We start from the raw sequence: 18,153 nt of genomic DNA, 5'->3' as shown, positions 1-18,153 counted from the left end.
TAAAGTATCTGAAGTATTTGAGCACCCACAAACAGGAAGCTGCTGAGACTGCATAGGGAATTATCCAGTCAATCCATTACTACTACAGTACTGTTCTGTAAACAGAATGATAGCTGCATTAAATGGCGTTGGGACTCACTCTGAAAGGGTAACCTCATTAAACAGTCAGCAGTTGTGGATATTTCTGGCATGTACATGCATCGGTTATTTAAAAAAAATCAGCATGAATGGAGATTATGTAGTTCTTGTTCTGGATAAACTTTTTATTTTATGAGTGTTTCACTAAGCCTAGCAACATTATATGGCTAAATAGGGATGAAGCCATCGATGCTCATGGTGCAAACTAACACAGGCATGGATTAAACTGAGCCTTCAACTTCCTTACATTTTGTCACATTACAAACATGAACTTGAATGTATTTTACTGTGATTTCACTTAACACACAAACACAATGGTACACAACTAAATGTCTTAATGTAATCAGACTTCTTTACTTTGATACTGGAAGAAACATCTGTCGATGGCTCGAGGCTGAAAGTGGTTTAACATGCAGCCAGAACAACAATGGAGTGCTTTAAATGACAGCATATTAACGTCAGAATGGCCCAGTCAAAGTCTAGACCTAAATCCAACAGAAAATCAGTGGCTGGACTTAAAATATGTTAACACTCACCATCCAATCCCGCTGAGCTTAAACTAATTGCTTAGAACAAAAAAATTTGAATTTTTAGATTTGCAAATCGGTTAAAGACTTGCAGCTGGAATTGTCACACATGCCATCATAAAGTGTGTTAACACTTAAGTTGTTTACTTACTTTTTTAAGACACCTTCATCCCTTTTCACATGATATAAGATGCAAAGAAAACACAAACACACACATACAAATTCAATATTTATTTCTACCTTGAAACAGATGAAAACAAAAAGATATACAAATAAAAATACTGTCAAGTCATTTTCTTATTTAATCCTAATTAGAATAATTGTAATGTAATGAATCTAAAACTACCTAGCAACAGTGCATGGCGCAAAAACATCCCTGATTGATTAAAAAGCTCCTACACCAATAAGCTTTTGTTATCTAAGCTTAAATGTTACAGAAGAGTATCTATTCAAAAAAAAAAATATTCTGGAGCAGATTATTGGTAGTAGCATAAACAGAAAGGTAAGGTGAAAATGTATGAAGCCGCGGTTTGTACAGCTATGAAAGTGGACGTGAAGTTCTGCAGGTTTCATAAAAATGTTTGGTATTGTTAATCTAAAACTGATAACCCTTACATCGGAGCACTCTTGCAGTAATCTTCAAACTTCACACCAAAACCTGCAGGAATAATTGTCATCCACCTTTCATTTACACAAGAGAAACATTATAGATCAGAATAAATGAGTTTCTACACAACAGAGCACTGAATGTTACTCATTCTGTGGTCAAATTGTTTAAACATGGTCACTTTGGACCAGTTTTCCTGCAGTACTTCCGTTCATGCATGCATGTTAATTATGTAGATTTGGCTGCCCTGTATATTAATTAAATTTCACTTCCTGAGTCTTAGATGCAAATTGAACATGTGCACAAAGCGAAGTCTGCTGGTTTCCACCAGACCTCTCAGGCACAAAACAAGGGGTTGTTATGTCAAGTCAGCCAGAAAACAATGCAGAATGTTCAAAGAAACTAAAATAGGAAATAAAAAAATTAAGCATTTTAAAAAAATTTATATTTTAAGTCCCGTTTCTTTATCCTCAATCCTCATTTCCCTGCCGTCAGTCTGACTGGTGTTCAGTGGTTACAGAGAGCTGCAGGTTTTCTATCTGAACAGAGGGTTGATGACGAAGGACCGACAGAAGATAAAACTGGAAACAGCAGCAGAAAGTATGTTCCGGCTGGTGGAAGTGGGCTGTGAGATTACCCTGAAGCTCCACAGAAATGATTATTTAACCGCTACAGCATCCTGCTTATTATTTTAACCGAACACCCAGCATGGTCAAATAAACGTAAATATTCAAAAGTGAAAAAACAAACAAAATAAAAGCTGAATTTTAGAAGTTTCATCTCAGGGTCGAGGGGTCACGGTTGATTTGAATGAAAATTTTAATCTGTTTATGGCTCTTTTCCCAAATTTAGGCCACATGAAACTGGGAACACAGTCAGAAGCAATCGGTCATTCTCTATATTTACCCTTTTTTTGTTTTAAACATGGCACAGACAAGTTTTTAATGTTTGCTTAAAAATAAAGCGTTTTGCTTCACTTGTAACTTTAAGCTATAAGTCTATACATTTATCTTAAATATATTATTCCAGTTATGGTTTTCATATATTACACACTCACACTGAAAGGTTTAAAGGGCTGCCTGGAGCCATCGTAGAAGAAAAACAGGATTTATTTTAGTTGGTTTTAACTCATGAATACGTCTCGTTCCCAGTTCAATGCGGAGTTGTGCTTGTTTCTGTAAGATGTTTTCTACGTTGGGTGATTATGCTCTGGATCAGAAGAAGACCTCAGATGACAACAGTAATTACAAAAATAAGCAAACATTTCAATAAAAAAAGCAACATCAAACCCACTTTGTTCTTCCTGCAGCTTTTTCCGATTCCATGTTTGAGTCAAACTGAAGCCACATGTAAACGGTCTAAACCCGTTTAGAAATCGGAGCAAAAATCACTGATATTTGTTATTTCATACTGACTGACAAATTCACAACAAATGAAGAGCAACAACTGACAAATAAGTAATGAGCGTAATGATGTTCTTCAAATTAAAGGGTACTTTTATTCGTCTTCAGCTTTGAGTGAGCTAAAAACAAGAAGAAAATAAAATAAAAACCATTCTGGTCTCGGTTATCTACAAAAACAAGCCAAAAAGAGCAACAAAAAAAAAAGCATCTATAGAGCATACATGATCGTGGTCTCACATGATTGGTTCTGAAAATGGAAGAAAAGAAAATAAATCCAGTGAATCCAGCCCAGATGGACATTCACCTGCACATGTATCCACCTGTGAACTGCGTGCCGTTACCTTAATAGGGTGCAACCAGATCTCCACCCACTCCCCCCACCACACAGACCTCCTAAACGTGACGTAGAGTAAACAGCCAACGCTCTCTTCTTCTCCCCCCCCACCCAATGATTTACACGATGAATGGGCAAAAAAAACAACAAAAAAACACAAACATCTTTACAGAAAAAGAACAAGAAAACAGGACATGAAAGGGAAAAACGTACACGGTGAATACAGCAACGTCCTCTGGATCATTCTCACTCTTTACTCACTTATCCACACAGAGAAATACAACAAAGAGCAAAATAAACGTTTAAAAAGTGTTTCATTCAGGAAAAACCCGACTGAACCCTGGTTGTCTTTGTTGCTGTTCAGTGCCAACGAAGGAACAAGTTTGGGAGGTAGACAGGAAGAAAATAAAGGTGTTGGGCCGACAGAGGTGGTGAATCATAGGAAGAGGAGTCAGCGGGTGTTATTTCTTGGCCTTGGCAGACTTGGCTGCATTCCGTGGAGGAGTGATGGGTCTTCCCAATCCCACACCTCCGCCGCCGCCGCCATAAGGATACAATTTCTTATCCGCTGGCTTCAAAATCTGCGAGACAGAACAGAAAAATCTTTGATTAAACCCAGTGGCGGATCTAGAAAGTTTTACATGCACGGGCAAAGGAGGCACAAAACATCTAGGCATGGAGGCAATGCTGGACCTCTTCATTGAAGAATGTAAGAAATCTCTTCAACAACACATCCTAAAGAACACTTTAAAACTATTTATTGTTATTTTCTTTTCTAAGAAACAATGACAACTTTTAGATATCATCTTTGCATCTTGATACATCTTAAAAAAAAAAAAAAAAAAAAAGTTTTCACTCTGTTTCTGCGTTATAGGATTTACTTTTATTATAAACAACAAATTATAACAAATTGACTACATCTATAAAGTCCAGACATCTAATATCCCTGCACTGGAATTTAAACCCAGAATAAATCCATACCCGGTGGTCCAGCAGGATAGGCTGGATTCCCTGACCTTCCATCTCTTTTCATCAGTTTCCTCTGCACCGTTTCTTTCTCTCCGACTCTGAAATCTTCTCATCTTTTCCTCATCTTGTGTCACATTTTCCTCATCTTCACTCATTTCTTCACCTGTTGCACTTTCAGAGTCCTCCTTCACCTGTGACCCTCCTGGTCTCTCTATCATTCTTCCTTCCTCTTCTTCCTCTTATCCCTCATTTTTTAGGCAAAGACACTGGAGATGTCTCCTCTTTTCATTTCCTTTTCACTGTGATCGGCAATGTGCAAGCATCAAGATTTGGAAAAATTAGCCCACTTCTTACCACAACAACATGAAACCAGAAATGATCACATAGACAGGTCGCACCAGCAGTTATATTTAGCAATCTTATTCTCATGGCAGCCAGTTTATTATTTTCCCGATCTGACCGACCGGATGTAACGTGGTTTAATTGTGCCTCATTGCCGTGATATTGATCTTTTAGAGCCGTCAGTGAAACTGCAGCCCCTAGAAACAGCAAACCCAAACTTTTGTTTTCATAACTAAACTTTTTATGAACTTTCATTGTGCTTATTGTCAACTAAACTAACAAGGGAAATATGCTAACAGTCTTACAAAATGCACGTGCGTGAGTCACTGTTGTCAGACGATTATTAACCGTATTACAGCGTGAACGTCGGTCACTCCAGCTGACATTTCATTCATTGCAAACTTAAGTTGACTTTACTGTTGTGTTAAAACATCACCTGGATAAACTGACTAACTACAAAAACCTGGACAGCTCAGTTGCTCCCCTGTGCTGGGCTGCCGGCAGACTGCCTCGTTTCTAATGCCTGGAACACAGACGGTGTTTGAAGCAGGGCCGTAACTACGTTTTTCAGGGACCTCAGATTATATCTAAAATGATGTAGTTTTGGTAGTTGTTGTTTAATTTGAAGGCTGTAAGAGGCTTTTGGACCAACAGGTGATTAGTAATTACAAGTATTTTAAGGACATAAAAGGGGTTCTTCATTTTCAGCCCGTTTTCTGCCCAGGACCTAATTTCTCAATCCTCTGCCAGTCATTGGTGGGTTTACTGGGTATGTTTGGGTTATTTGTCATGTTGCAGGGGTTTAGTTCTGCTTCAGTTGTATTAATTTTTTCTTTAACACACCATCTCACATTTTCCTTAAACACCCTCTGATCTATGATAGAATTACAGTGGATTTTTGGTGGTGAGCTGGCATGGTCCTGCTGCCACACGACATCCTCAAACCATGACAGTTGCACCTCCATGTTCTATCCTGTTCTGGTGTCCACATAATGCAGTTTTAAACTCATTTTTCCACAGAACATTATTCTAGACATTCTCTCTCATTGATGGGTCATGTTAGAAGGCGGATGTTTTAAATGTCCTTTTACCCTACAGGAGAGACCTCCTTAAATCCCCCATCAGACTCATTAGCTGCTTCAGTCTTCTTTCTGAAGCCTCAGACAGCTCTGTGGGTCACACCATGGTGTTCACTACCGCTTCAATCATTAACACACCAAACGGATATTTAAACAGGGCAAAGCTCCTTTAAAATGCTGAGTAATGAAGTTCTACTCATCAGCACCTAATGTCATACGCCTGTGTGTGAGTTCAGCCGTTTTAAGTGGGAATATTTGCAGGAATATTTACAGGACATTTGGACCATGGGATAGGAAATAAAGTCTGGGAATACAATTATTTTTCCGTTCTTATCCTGACATATGAAATACATAAAAACCCACAATGTTTTATGTAAAAACCCCGGACTTAAAGGTCCACAGAAGAACTGACAGGCCTTCAGAAAACAAGGAGACTAAGGTATGAACAACACTTTTACGGGCACAGCACATGCAGACAGAAAATGTTCGTGTTTTAGACACCTGGAAGGAACACATGAGGGTCTCATCCACGCTCATCATGGCGCCAGCGTTGTCAAACTCTCCACAGTAGTTGGGAGCTGAGAAAAGAGTGACGAGTTGCCTCTTTGCAAAAAACTCGTAACCGTCCTCAACCACCTTAGGAGAGAAAACTACAGTTATAACAAGCTAGAAAAAACGGAGTAAGAAGGATGGTGTAAATGGTAGTTAGGAAGACTGGATGGGCTAATTCAGCACGTTTTACTTTAAAGAGGGGAGACACTTTCTGTAACATTGTTAAATAAATTGTTTTTACAAAGCTGCAGACTGGAAAGGTGATGATAATCATTAATGCACATATAACAACAAAAAAAAATTGCAAGGAATAAACTAGTCATTTGTATCATTTCAGTTCTTCAAAAAAACATTTTAAAACCCATTTTTTGCTGGGTTTTAGTGGCTTTTTAAGGCATTATAACTAAGCTTGACTGAAAATGTTTCTACAATCAGGCTTTGTATACATAACCTGTGAAAACCTGAGACTGTAAGGAAGTAGATATGCAACAGGAAACATCCAGTTGACTGGAATGGGTTGATTTTAAGACTGATCGGCCATAACCAGCCGTTGGGCAGTTTAAAACTCCAATCTGAACTTCTAGTCAGTGATTGCACCATATTCAAGCCATTTCAGGTCATTTTGACAACACTTCAATGCTGCCTCTGTAACCGAGCGAAAAACAGTCCAAGCCTCCTTAACAGGGTACAGCAAAGACAATCGGGTTTGTCCTTTTGACCTTTTAACATGCTTGATTTGGAACCTTTTGGAGAAGGATCGGCATTCTCCAGCGAATACACACAAAAACTGCTGTTCCTGTAAAGCTAGCCACACTAATATACGCTAATATAAGTAGCTAAAGCCTTTACAGCCTAAATACTGAACTTTTTTTTATAATTTTGTTTAAAAATATGAGAAACTTCCTGTTTTCTTGTGACTACTTATTCCATGAAGGCCTTAAAAACATTTTAAATGCTCTTCTTGTATCACTTTATAGCTCTCAGAGAAATCAGCTTTATAAAAAGGACAGATTGACCCAAATATCCGAGGATGGGATAGGAAATAATGTTAAGAAATAATGATTTTTCCCCCCTATAATTATCATGGAAAATACCCAAATTCCATACTTTCCAGACATTTCCAGGAACCCTGGTGGAAGTTACCTATTCTGTGTCCTAAATAGGCTCCATTTACAAAAATCATGCAGAATACCAGAATATCAAATTATCCAAAATATTTAAAGATCTACCTGATGTGCCCTGCATATTAGGTCCATGTCATGTTTGTGCAAAAATTTGGCCACTACATCTGCCCCGAACGTGAAGGAGACCCCACGATCGTTTTCCCCCCAGCCCAGCACGTCTTTGTCTGGATCGGCCCACAGCAGGTCACACAGCAGACCCTGGTCGGGCACATCTGTGGGCCGCATGACTCTGCGGATCTGCTCCATCGACTGAAGATCTGGAGAGAGACCTAGAGAAGATGGGTGCGGAGATGAATCCCTTTTTAGTTTTATGCTTTAAATCTATTCTTCTAAAAAGCATCATGTAGTAAAGGGGTACCTCCATGACAGCAGAAAATCTTCTCATCTACAATAGCAGCCACAGGTAAACAGTTGAAGCAGTCTGTAAAGGTCTTCCACAGCTTAATGTTATACCGTCGCTTACCTATTGTAGAAGAAAAGAAAGCATAAATATGCAGCATTAATACAACTCCGTGTTTTAATGTCATACATTATACAAGCATTAATTTGTACTTACACTCATCATAAAAGCCGTAGATTCGATTAATGGAGGCGCACTCGTGGTTGCCGCGCAGCAGGAAGAAGTTCTCGGGGTATTTGATCTTATAGGCTAGAAGCAGACAGATGGTCTCCAGCGACTGCTTCCCTCTGTCTACATAGTCACCCAGAAACAGGTAGTTGCTCTCTGGAGGGAAGCCTCCATATTCAAAAAGTCGGAGCAGATCATAGTACTGACCATGCACATCACCTGCAGGGGGCAGCAGTTGTGCATTATATGAACACAGCATTGTGAAAGTACCTCAGTGTGCAGCATTTGCAGTGAAATTAACCTTTAGTTACATATTAATAAACTGTTACTCTAAGCCATTTGTCTTGTGCATCATCACACATCTATTATGCATACTACTGCATGTCCTTTCCACATAGTTTTATTTCGCAACGTTGTAAACCATCTAATAAAACTTCCTGATCCCGTTCACTGAAACTCACCACATATTTTTAAAGGGGCCTCTAATTCAAGCAGGATTGGCTGGCTCAGGAAGATCTCCCTGGACTTGAGGCAAAGGCCACGGATCTCGTTCTCTGTTAGCTGAACATTCTTCCCTGGCCGAGAGCCCTTGACTGGTAGGAGAAAAAAATGTAATATTTAATGGAAGAAACATCAAGACAAACATGTACTCTGAGCTTCAAAAAGAGGCCTAACAGAGATTGACATTCAGCTAAGCAATAAAATGTGATGCTTGGGTTTTGAACCAGACCACCAGACTGGACGGTTAACACCTCCCACTAGCCAAATGTTGTCAAATTCTGTTTGCAGATCAGACTCGCAGACATTTCCACAGGTACTCGCGTCCTTTTAGAGGTATTTTTGTTGTTGTTGTTCTACATATTCTGGAAATGAAAAGATACCGGCAGGAAAACAAGCTGATTATATGGAGGTAGCAAAAGAGAAAATTCTGATGTGGAGAAAATATCTTGTAGTCAGCCGTAAAGCGAGGTCATTCAGTTTATATAGATGTTGGAACCGAAGCGAAACTAAAGACATGAAACCACTTCCTCTTTAATCTGATGCTTCTGAAATGAATCTGGCAAACACATATTTAAGGGCCTTTTGCCGTGATCATATGAATCAGAATGGTTCGGATAGCACTCATTCAAATTCACAGAAATTAAGGAAAATGGTAGTAATAAACTTAAATTACCTTTATCTCACAGCAAGTGAACATGCTGTACTCGCCTAATTCGCTTGTGTTATCTAAGGAATTCAGCAGGTTTATCGAGCGTCTGCTTATCAAGCATTTTCACACGTTCCGCACACACTAGATAGAGGAAAGGCAAAGATGAACACAAGAGCCATACGTTTACAGGCTTTTTCCAACTTCCACGTCCTACTACATGCATTTTAACTGTGAAGAATAGTATGTAATCTTACAGCCAGACTGCATTGATTCTGACTCAAGCATGCCAGCTGTTAAGTCATGAGGAGCAATGAAAGAACGTTTCAGACGTTCGTCCATTGCACCCTGAAGCTAGACCGCGCCAGCTGGGAGTCCTGTTAGTTTCTAGGGATGACAGAATCAATGACAGCCCAATCAATATGCTGCTTGGTCCCAGCGGAGCTCCCAACAAGCCCAGTCACAATTCAAACAAGCCCAGAAGTTCACCTCAAGCTCCCGACTAACACATTTTACACTGAGCAGAAAGAGGAAACAGAAATGCCTTCAGGCATTGGATTGGAACGTTTAACATGGAGGTCAACGATAATGAACCCAGGATGGGACATCACCTTTAACTGCTACAGGAAATCATTATAGGATAAAATTACTGCAGAGCAGTGAGAAGTCTTCTGTTTGGCATTATGTCCATCTTTAATTCAAGTTTTATCTTTAGAATGAATCATCTCGCCTCAGTGAGACTACGTGCCAGAGTAAAAGTGCAATCAAAAAACTAAAGAATGGAAGGCCTTCTAAATTTGCATCTAAACTCTGGAAGCATGGATAGTAATATAAAGAAAATAAGCCTAGATATTCAAACTGAATACAAGGAAATTTCAGTATTTAATTCATTTTCTGTCTGCTGAGCATCACTCGTGGTGCAGCGCACATTAAGATACTTTCTAAAGCTTTTACAAAGGGGCAGTTACCAAGGTGACAACTGATCTTGATTTAACGATGTTGCAGCCAAATTACAGTCTGCAGCCTAAACACACATCATGGCCCAAATCAATCTGGTTACACTTCTAAATACGTTATTTAAGTTTAGAGCTCATGAGTCTCTCTGCGGATATTTGAAAGACGTTTTGTGTCGAATCATTTGCTCTATTGACGCTTTGGTCAAAGTGGAACGGCTTCAGAAAATGTTTCTGTTTAAATATTGCGGCTGTCCTGCCGGGTCAAAGCAGAGCCTTGGCTAGCATCCTGGTGACTAGTTAAACAGACCAGAACACTGAAGACCAAATCCATCAGGCTAGAAGTCAACCTGCGAGGCAGCAGCTGGTTGCTGGAGTCAGAGGACTTCTGCCACGCTTTACTGGTGCAAGCTATGAGGGTGAAAACTAATCATCTTCATATATCCTGCCTGAGGCAGTTATAACGTCCAGAATACAGCTGGAGCTACAGACTTGGAGCTGTCTGGCAGTTCAAATGTCCCAGTTTCATCTTCTCTGATTCCTGTTTATATCTGCAGGGGAGCCTCTGATATTATGTCTGATATTACATTAAAGTGGTAACCCAAAACATTATTATTAATTGGTAATTTAGTTTTAAAATGATAAATGACTACCAAAACCTTTATCGAGGTAATCATTAAAACCAGTAACCATTTCAACTCCTATAATCTTCCATCAATAAACACGTATTCTAAAACCTTACCTTCATTTATAAAAACACCAGGAATGCACCACTGTAGCTTCATCACGTTTCATCTCCCTTCCCATCGGTAACACAGAAGAAGAATGTCCTCCAAAATAGCATTCTCATTTAAACTTATTTATATTTTCTTCATCTTGTGAAGCGGTTTTGTACATGTATCTAAAGATGAGGTCAATGCTTGTATCTCTTGTAACAAATGAAACAAAACTGATCAAGAAAAGGGGAGAATCTAGTTGAAATACAACTATTTAATTAAAATCAATTACAGTCGTTATGTACTCCTCAGTAAGTACATCGCTGAAAATAGATATGGGGAATATTACAGCTAAATGTTCAACCTGATATTGGGGAGAGAGAAAGGAAGGCATGTGCCCAACTTATTGCCACAATCTCAGAATAGAACAAACATCCTTTTGCAACTGTTGGCTGCTGTAACACGCAGAGCTGAACAGAGGTTAGATGGTAGGAATCACCAAGCGGATGCAGAAGGAAGGCATGACTGCAAAGGGACAGAAAAGGCAGGGAAAAGTAGATATAAATACCGCCCTGCTGCTTGGTACTTTAAAGCAGGATTAGCGAAGGCTAAGCCCTGACAGAGCTTACTCCAAAGTTAGCCTCAGAGTCAGTGGGCAACAGTGAGGGGTTCATACAAAAGGCTTTTCACCACATGGGCAGAGGGCTGAAAAAGACCGCCGCTGCAGTGCAACAGGAAAGCTGTTTTCTGTGGTTCAGCACAACTAGTACAACCACGTCACAGGCCGCACTCATCAGCACTGCGAACAGTTTGCTTCGTTTCAGATCTGTGCAACTAATCCACTTGTGACTGCTAATTATCCAAACACATTTAATTGGTTTGGTCCTAAAACACAGTCAGCAAACAGGAAGCTAACCCTGGTGTTCACAAACAATAACAGGACAATTTATCAAATCAGCAACTGAAGTAGGCGAGTTTCTTTATTATCTTGTGGTTTTGAACAAAGCAGATCAATACCAGAGTAATACAAGCAGAGGAGTTTGACCAACCAATAAAAGCAGAAGCACCAATGGGGGGCAAAAAAGTGTTGCATAACAGGATATAAATACTGCCACTATCTGGCGTGTTTGTTTTCTCCTGTGTTTGGCAGACAACCTTATCACAGTCCAAGTACAACAATCCAGGCACTTGAACACGTCCCACAGTCAGAGTCAAACTCCCTGCAGGCAGCTTTACTGCCACATGTATAACCGTCTAATCCCATTCAGCTCCAGCAGCTCAGACGAGGCTGATCAGGCAGGGCCTGTATGTTAGAAGGTAAACAATCTGACTACATTTCATTACAGCCATGGGTCTGGGAAAACTCTGCATTTAACATTACTGCCATGGATTAAACAACACTGATATAGTGACATGTTGAAGATACAAGAAAAGAAAAAAAAAAATACGACCTTTAGGAGGCCAAAGGTTGAATTATTGAAGCTATAAAGCTTGCATTTTAAAGATGAACTGTAAATGCATTTTAAAGTGCGTTAACGTTTGGTCAGAGCAGCAAAATGGGCCATCATTAAACTACATGGAGACAAAGACCTGGAGGTCCTACAAATAAAGTCTGTCATTTTAAAACTAGTTTTAACAACCAGTTTTATATTCCATTCTCCTCTGATTTTGTCTACTAGTATAAACAAATGAACTTAAAGAAAAAGCTGAACTTTTTGTCTGAAAACCTAAAACAAATAAGCTAAATGTTAATGAGTTAGCAGCGTCTCTCCCTACGATGAGATTTACCGTCTGTTTTCCCGGGTATTTACATCTTCACCTCTTTTGCAGTAAAATTATAAACAAGAAAGTTATTCTGACCAATCATAATTTATTTCTGAAAAATCCCCATTTATGAAAAGAAAACACACCGACTTTAATAGAGATGCCTGTTTATGTTCTTGGTGCACAGAATGCAGCTTTATCACAACCTTCAGTGAAAGGAAACCAGGACAATCTCAGCTGGGTTTTCCAGAAATCAGGCTGAAAGTTCAGATTTTAGAAACAAGCGCAACACCAGCAACCAATTTTCAACTAGTACTGACTTCAATTATTTTAGAGTGTTGCTTTTAAGCTCGATGTTGATCATTTAATTTTTGATTTTTTACAGCATTTACTGTCTTTGGTGACTTTCGCCCCACTCATCTTCCCAGCTTTAAGGCTTCTTACCACCTAGGGCTAAGGCATCCCAGAAAAGCAGCACGAGGTTCCGTCAGTTTAGACCTAGATGAATTATTTCTGGTCACAAGTCAGTGATATTTGGGTTACATAAATAAGAGGAACTTGACTCACCGACAATTTTTCTGTCAAACAGCCACACAAAACCTTTTCCATCCTAAGAGTTTATTTGAAGTTAAGAGAATCTTCTCTTCTGATCAAGGATGCCGCTAATGATTGTTTGGGATTTTTCTACAAACTAATTTTTTGAATAATTGATTATTCCTCCAAAAAATGTATTTAGATTTTTAAGAATAAAAGTTATTTTTTTGCATTCCACAAAAACAACACAAGGTTTTTGCTCTTTATCAAATTAAATTCCACCTCATCAAATCCAAATGGAAAAACAAACTCTCTATTACACCTTTTAGTTCAATTGAAATACAATAGATCGGGACTTTGACTAGCCTTCGTTTAGTATGTATTACTTTTGAATTTCGGGTATTCATATTAGATTCAGACATTCAGATTTGAACAAATAATTGTGTTTAAAATGTATTCCAAAGCAGGAAACTCTTACACCCAGCTCATTAGGGAAATCAGACGCTCTTCCACCATGTTTGTTTTGAAAGAACAGGGCGTGCAGAGCCAGCCAATGACTCGAGCCGAAGTCCTCACTTAATTAAAGGGACAGTAGCGCGCACACAGAAGTCATGGCGCATCCAGAAGGGAGAGGACGCATGCCATTACACACTGATTAGGAAGAAAAAAGGCGTAACGTTTGTAAAGAATAAATTAAAACAATCACAAAAATGATGTGCCGACTAAAAGGGGATGAGAGGGTTAACCACAAAAGGTCAAAAACACAAGTGTGGTAGAAAAGGGGGCACAACTGAGGAGGTGTGCAGCCGTTTGGGGTTCAGTTCATAATATTGAGACAATTTTTGCATAACCCGCTTCTTTTCTTTGCCCATTTCCTGTATGATTACTGAGAATAAAAGGATGCCACTTAAAAAATGCTGAAAAGGGAAGACATAGCCAACAGTAATAACATCTCACATGAGAAGGTTGTGAAGCAAGACCCATTAGAGTTTGACAGGGGATTCACAAGGCATGAACTGCAGCTGGAGCCTTTGCTTTAAGAGCCACCACACACAGATGACTCCAGGACATGGGCCACCACAGAAGCTGGAGGAAGATGAGACTCCGGAGTCAAAGCAATGTGGGCTTCCTTAACACCTCAGCAGAATCACAGGCTGATCGCCTTCAAGCCACGTGGCATTGATGCAGTATTTAATGCAAAAGGAGCCCTGACCAAGTATTGGCATATGTACAGTACATGGAAATAGTTTTTAGGAGAGACCTTTTTTTTATTTGAATTAGTTCTTATTCTTCTTATGTCATATTAAAATGTCAGAGAAACTGAATTTTGAGCTTTCATTAGCTGTAAGCAATAATTACCACAACAAACAGAAACAAACACTGGATATATATCACCCTGTGTATGCACTGAATGCACTTCTAGGGAAAACATATTTCAGAATTACTTAACATTTAGAAGAACAATTTCAGTTAAGTAGTTTGATTAAATAATGTTAATATTGACCAGTTTCCAAGCTACAAGACAAGCTAGTCTTAGAATAAGTTCTTACTTAAAGTTTCTTTTCCTCCCAAATATTCATGACACTTTGAGCAAAAACATTAATATTTTGTGCATATAGGATGATGTACTGAAAGAGGTAGCCAGCTGTTTCCTTTTCAAACACTAGTTGTAAGCAGTGGTACATCATATCTATGCTCTGGTGGCTCCCAGTTATGTATCGTATAAACAAACACCAACCTGATACACCAGAAAACACACCAACACCAGACACGAGCTTAGGGCAGAATGATTTTGCCGTTGTGTCAGTGAAATTATTTTTCGTTTTAACAGAGACCTTTTCCCTGTACTGTATCCCCACACACACACACACACACACACACACAAGCTGTAGTCCAACCTTCAAGAGAATGGAAATGATTTTACATATGAAACGATAAATAACCTAAGCCAAGACGTCTGGTGGAGTATTAAGCTCAACAGTCTGAAAATCACAGTAATTAGCAGCCGAGTTAGTCTGCACAGCATTATGGTCTACAAACATCTGGAAAATGGATGATTTGTTTTACAGCCCTAGTCTGTGTTCTGGCTATTTGTAATATTCAACAACAAACGTTTAATCTAAATATGAAAACTGGGCAGAGGGCTGATTAACAGGATGCGACACTTATGCAATGGGAACAAAACTGTTAGCCTTATTTGTCATTCCTGAAAGCTTTAAAACAATATGTGCTGCAGGCCTGTTACACAACATATGTGAGCATATTAACACGCAACTGGATGCATATTATATGTAAATTACTGATCATGCTTCTTGAAGCCATATTCCATTGTTGGGGAATATTTTAACCTCTTCCTGAATCACAAACCATGGGATGGAATCAATCAAATATTGGAATCTGGTAATTTACCATTGATCAGTTCTGAAAAAAAATCAAACCAACAGCATGTAATTGGATGCACTTTTTTAGGTTTAATAAAAAAACACATAAAAGTTAAGGGGCTTGTGCTAAATGGGAAAAAGTTTGAAATTTTATCATTTTCTGTTAGATTCAAATTATTTCCTCTATCAAATCTGGTATGTGTTTTAGTCTTTTGGGAAAAACTGTAACTCAGCGGGCCCAGCCACAAAGAAAACTGGAACTACCTTCGTTGAGGAAACGTCTGATCAGTGCATCTCTACAAAGTAATGTCTACAATGTAGTGGACAATTTGGTTCACTGGTAAATTTACCAGTATTTACCAAAGATACCTGTGGGTCAGGGACGAACATTCACAAACAACACCTGCTGCATTTAGAAATTAGGCAAGTTACATATATTTGAAAGATACCAACATAAATAATGAGGTACTTGAAGAGGAAAATCTCTCCATGCTTGGGTGTCCTTCACAAGAACTATAAACAATTAAGTTAGAGCAAGAAAGAGTTCTCCGTGATGGGGACCGAACTGACTCTCTGGTTGTGGAAAATCAAATAAGTTATTTGAATGTTCTTCAGATAAAACATAAATTAAAGGAATTACAAGATTATCAACATTTATGCATCAATTTGTTTTCCCCCGTCATTTGATTTTACTCAATACAAAATAAAGCACAAAGAAACAAATGGAGTTGAAGTTTTTGACCGACTGATGGATTAATACTGTGGACCCATTTTAAGTGAAACAGTAAAGGCTAAATATTTGTTAAGTGTAAGGCTTAATAGTATCTAGCCAGTTCTGTACAATGCATTCAGCATATGTATATATTCTACATTTTACATATTTTCAAACTCAGGTTCACAAAGCCCTTAAATGTGTACTAGAAGAATAAAAATTTATCTTAAAAAAAAAAACAACAACAACATGGATTTTGTCCAACCTGTACATACTGACAAACCCGAATGTTTTAAGCCACAGGTTTGCTTTTGCAATTATTCCTAATTTAAGAACACAAATACTATCAAGGTTGTTTTTAGTCTTGTTGCTTTTGCACTACATTCCACCGCACTTTTTCCTTTCATTCAACTTTCCATTTGTGCGTGGACACAATATTCTGAACAGCCAGTTTCTTTAGCAAAGTTCTTCGACGCTTAGCGTCTGAGAATTTAAACTTCGGGTTTACATAACTTGTAAGCAATAATTATAAAAAAAAATAATAATAATAACAGAAACACTTGAAATATATATCACTTTGTGAAGCCACAAGTTTTACTTTTTGAATTACTGAAATAAATAAATAAATTTTTTGCTGATTTTCTAATCAACTCAAATGCAGCTTTATGTGTTCTGGTATTGTATACCGGAAGCAGCAAGCTAAAGATAATGTGAGGAAAAGTGATCCTTTAAGGAGTTAATGCAATGGTTTTTCAGTGTGGTTTGTAAAATGTAATTAAAAATAATAAACATACATTTATTAATACAATCGGTTATAATTTAACTATTTAAAGCTTTAAGTTTTCTTCAAACAGGAAGGAAATTTGTATATTCTGTAATGCAAAAACAGAACAAAAGAGCAAAGTGTACCGGAGTCAAATTCCTTGTTTGTATGCACGAACTTGACAATAAAGCTGATTCGGAAACATGCAACAGATAAACCAGTTTAACAGAATAGACTCATAGTAGATGCCCATATAGTCACCATTAGAAGATGTGATTTATCTACAATACGTCACTGTAACGTCACGCATTTCTTTTAATTTACCCATTGAAATGCATCTCCAATGAAAAACAAGGCGAGAAAACAGGCTGTGATAAAAAAAAAAAAAAGGGTACGCTTTGTTCAAACAGAATTAAACCTATGATTGAGATACAACCTTTGATCCGATAAAATCCAACCCCTGCGAAAAAGAGCAACACCAGCCTAATAGATGACTTTACCACACAGACACCGTCTTCGGGTTTACATTTCTCTCCCGGGTAAAGGTCTAAAACAATTCACCACAACATTCTCAAAAGAAAACACACATTCACACTGGTTTCAATTCCCCTTACCTTCCAACAGACGCTGAATAATAGAGTCGATGTTTAATTTGTCCGGCTCCGCCATTTTCTGAATTTTCTGACGTTATCGGGAAGTGAGACCTCGGTTTAATGCGTCGCACCTTTTTAAAATTCAAAAGAGAGAACAAGAGTAGATAGACCAACTGTTATTTTTCACGAGGGTCATCAGTCGCATTCAGAAGCAAACGACACAGACAAACCGAGTAACAGGAGCACAATCAATTAGCTAATCCGAGCTAAAGCTGCTACCCAAGTAGCATAAGCTACACTTTTTTAGTAGCATCGGGACAACTGTACCGCGACTACCAGCCTCTGTAATAACATGTAACGATGACAAAATGTTCCCCAACCTTTTCTTCTGGGCGATGCCTATCCTCCCGATACGGAAAACAGGGGGGTGTTTATGTATAAGGTTAAATCTTGGCCCCCTGATCTCCTGCTTTGTCCAGGTCGCTCCACTCTTCTCCCCCTAAGAACTTTAAAAGAGGGCCGTTTACAGCCGAGAGTCTTCGGTGACACACTAGGTTGAATCAAACTCTTCAGAGCTTTCTCAGAAGCTCATTGGTCACACAGCTCAACTCCTTGCATCTGATAGGTTCATTGCTATGTCTGTTTTAAGAAATCTCCGCCCACAGCAGTTTTTAACGGCTACAATGGCAAGCTCATAAAAAAAAAAAGCTTTAATCGCGCCACCTAGTGTTAAAATTTGTAGTTGCAATGCTTCATGATTTTATAAAAAAAGATTTGTTTCATATTAGTGAATGTGCTGTTTTAGATAGATAGATAGATAGATAGATAGATAGATAGATAGATAGATAGATAGATAGATAGATAGATAGATAGATAGATAGATAGAT

The 18,153-nt window shown here is 38.5% G+C and overlaps 1 protein-coding gene across 1 annotated transcript; it reads right to left on the bottom strand.

The window, feature by feature from the left end:
* Positions 1 to 881: 881 nt before the first annotated feature.
* Positions 882 to 17,808, bottom strand: LOC124864323 (serine/threonine-protein phosphatase alpha-2 isoform-like). Its single transcript, XM_047359077.1, has 8 exons — positions 17,647 to 17,808; positions 17,288 to 17,397; positions 8,165 to 8,296; positions 7,692 to 7,922; positions 7,494 to 7,598; positions 7,181 to 7,404; positions 5,901 to 6,035; positions 882 to 3,590 (listed from the first exon to the last, which is right to left on the bottom strand). Exons 2-8 carry the CDS (start codon positions 17,340 to 17,342, stop codon positions 3,471 to 3,473), a joined length of 1,002 nt encoding a protein of 333 aa, XP_047215033.1. The 5' UTR covers positions 17,343 to 17,397; positions 17,647 to 17,808; the 3' UTR covers positions 882 to 3,470.
* Positions 17,809 to 18,153: the final 345 nt, after the last annotated feature.

This window comes from Girardinichthys multiradiatus, chromosome Y, assembly GCF_021462225.1.
Source record: "Girardinichthys multiradiatus isolate DD_20200921_A chromosome Y, DD_fGirMul_XY1, whole genome shotgun sequence".
Taxonomy (NCBI): domain Eukaryota; kingdom Metazoa; phylum Chordata; class Actinopteri; order Cyprinodontiformes; family Goodeidae; genus Girardinichthys; species Girardinichthys multiradiatus.
Note: the sequence above shows the minus strand (reverse complement) of the source record. Positions and strands in the feature narration are given on the sequence as shown.

What these genes read in the sequence shown, in the direction of transcription:
- LOC124864323 (XM_047359077.1), bottom strand. Translation starts at nt 17,342, where the DNA reads ATGGCGGAGCCGGACAAATTAAACATCGACTCTATTATTCAGCGTCTG. An exon ending in CTACGGCTTTTATGATGAGT is followed by an intron (nt 7,599 to 7,691) that starts GTAAGTACAAAT and finishes CTTCTACAATAG; the next exon opens with GTAAGCGACGGTATAACATT. An exon ending in CCCTCATGTGTTCCTTCCAG is followed by an intron (nt 3,591 to 5,900) that starts GTGTCTAAAACA and finishes TCTGTCTCGCAG; the next exon opens with ATTTTGAAGCCAGCGGATAA.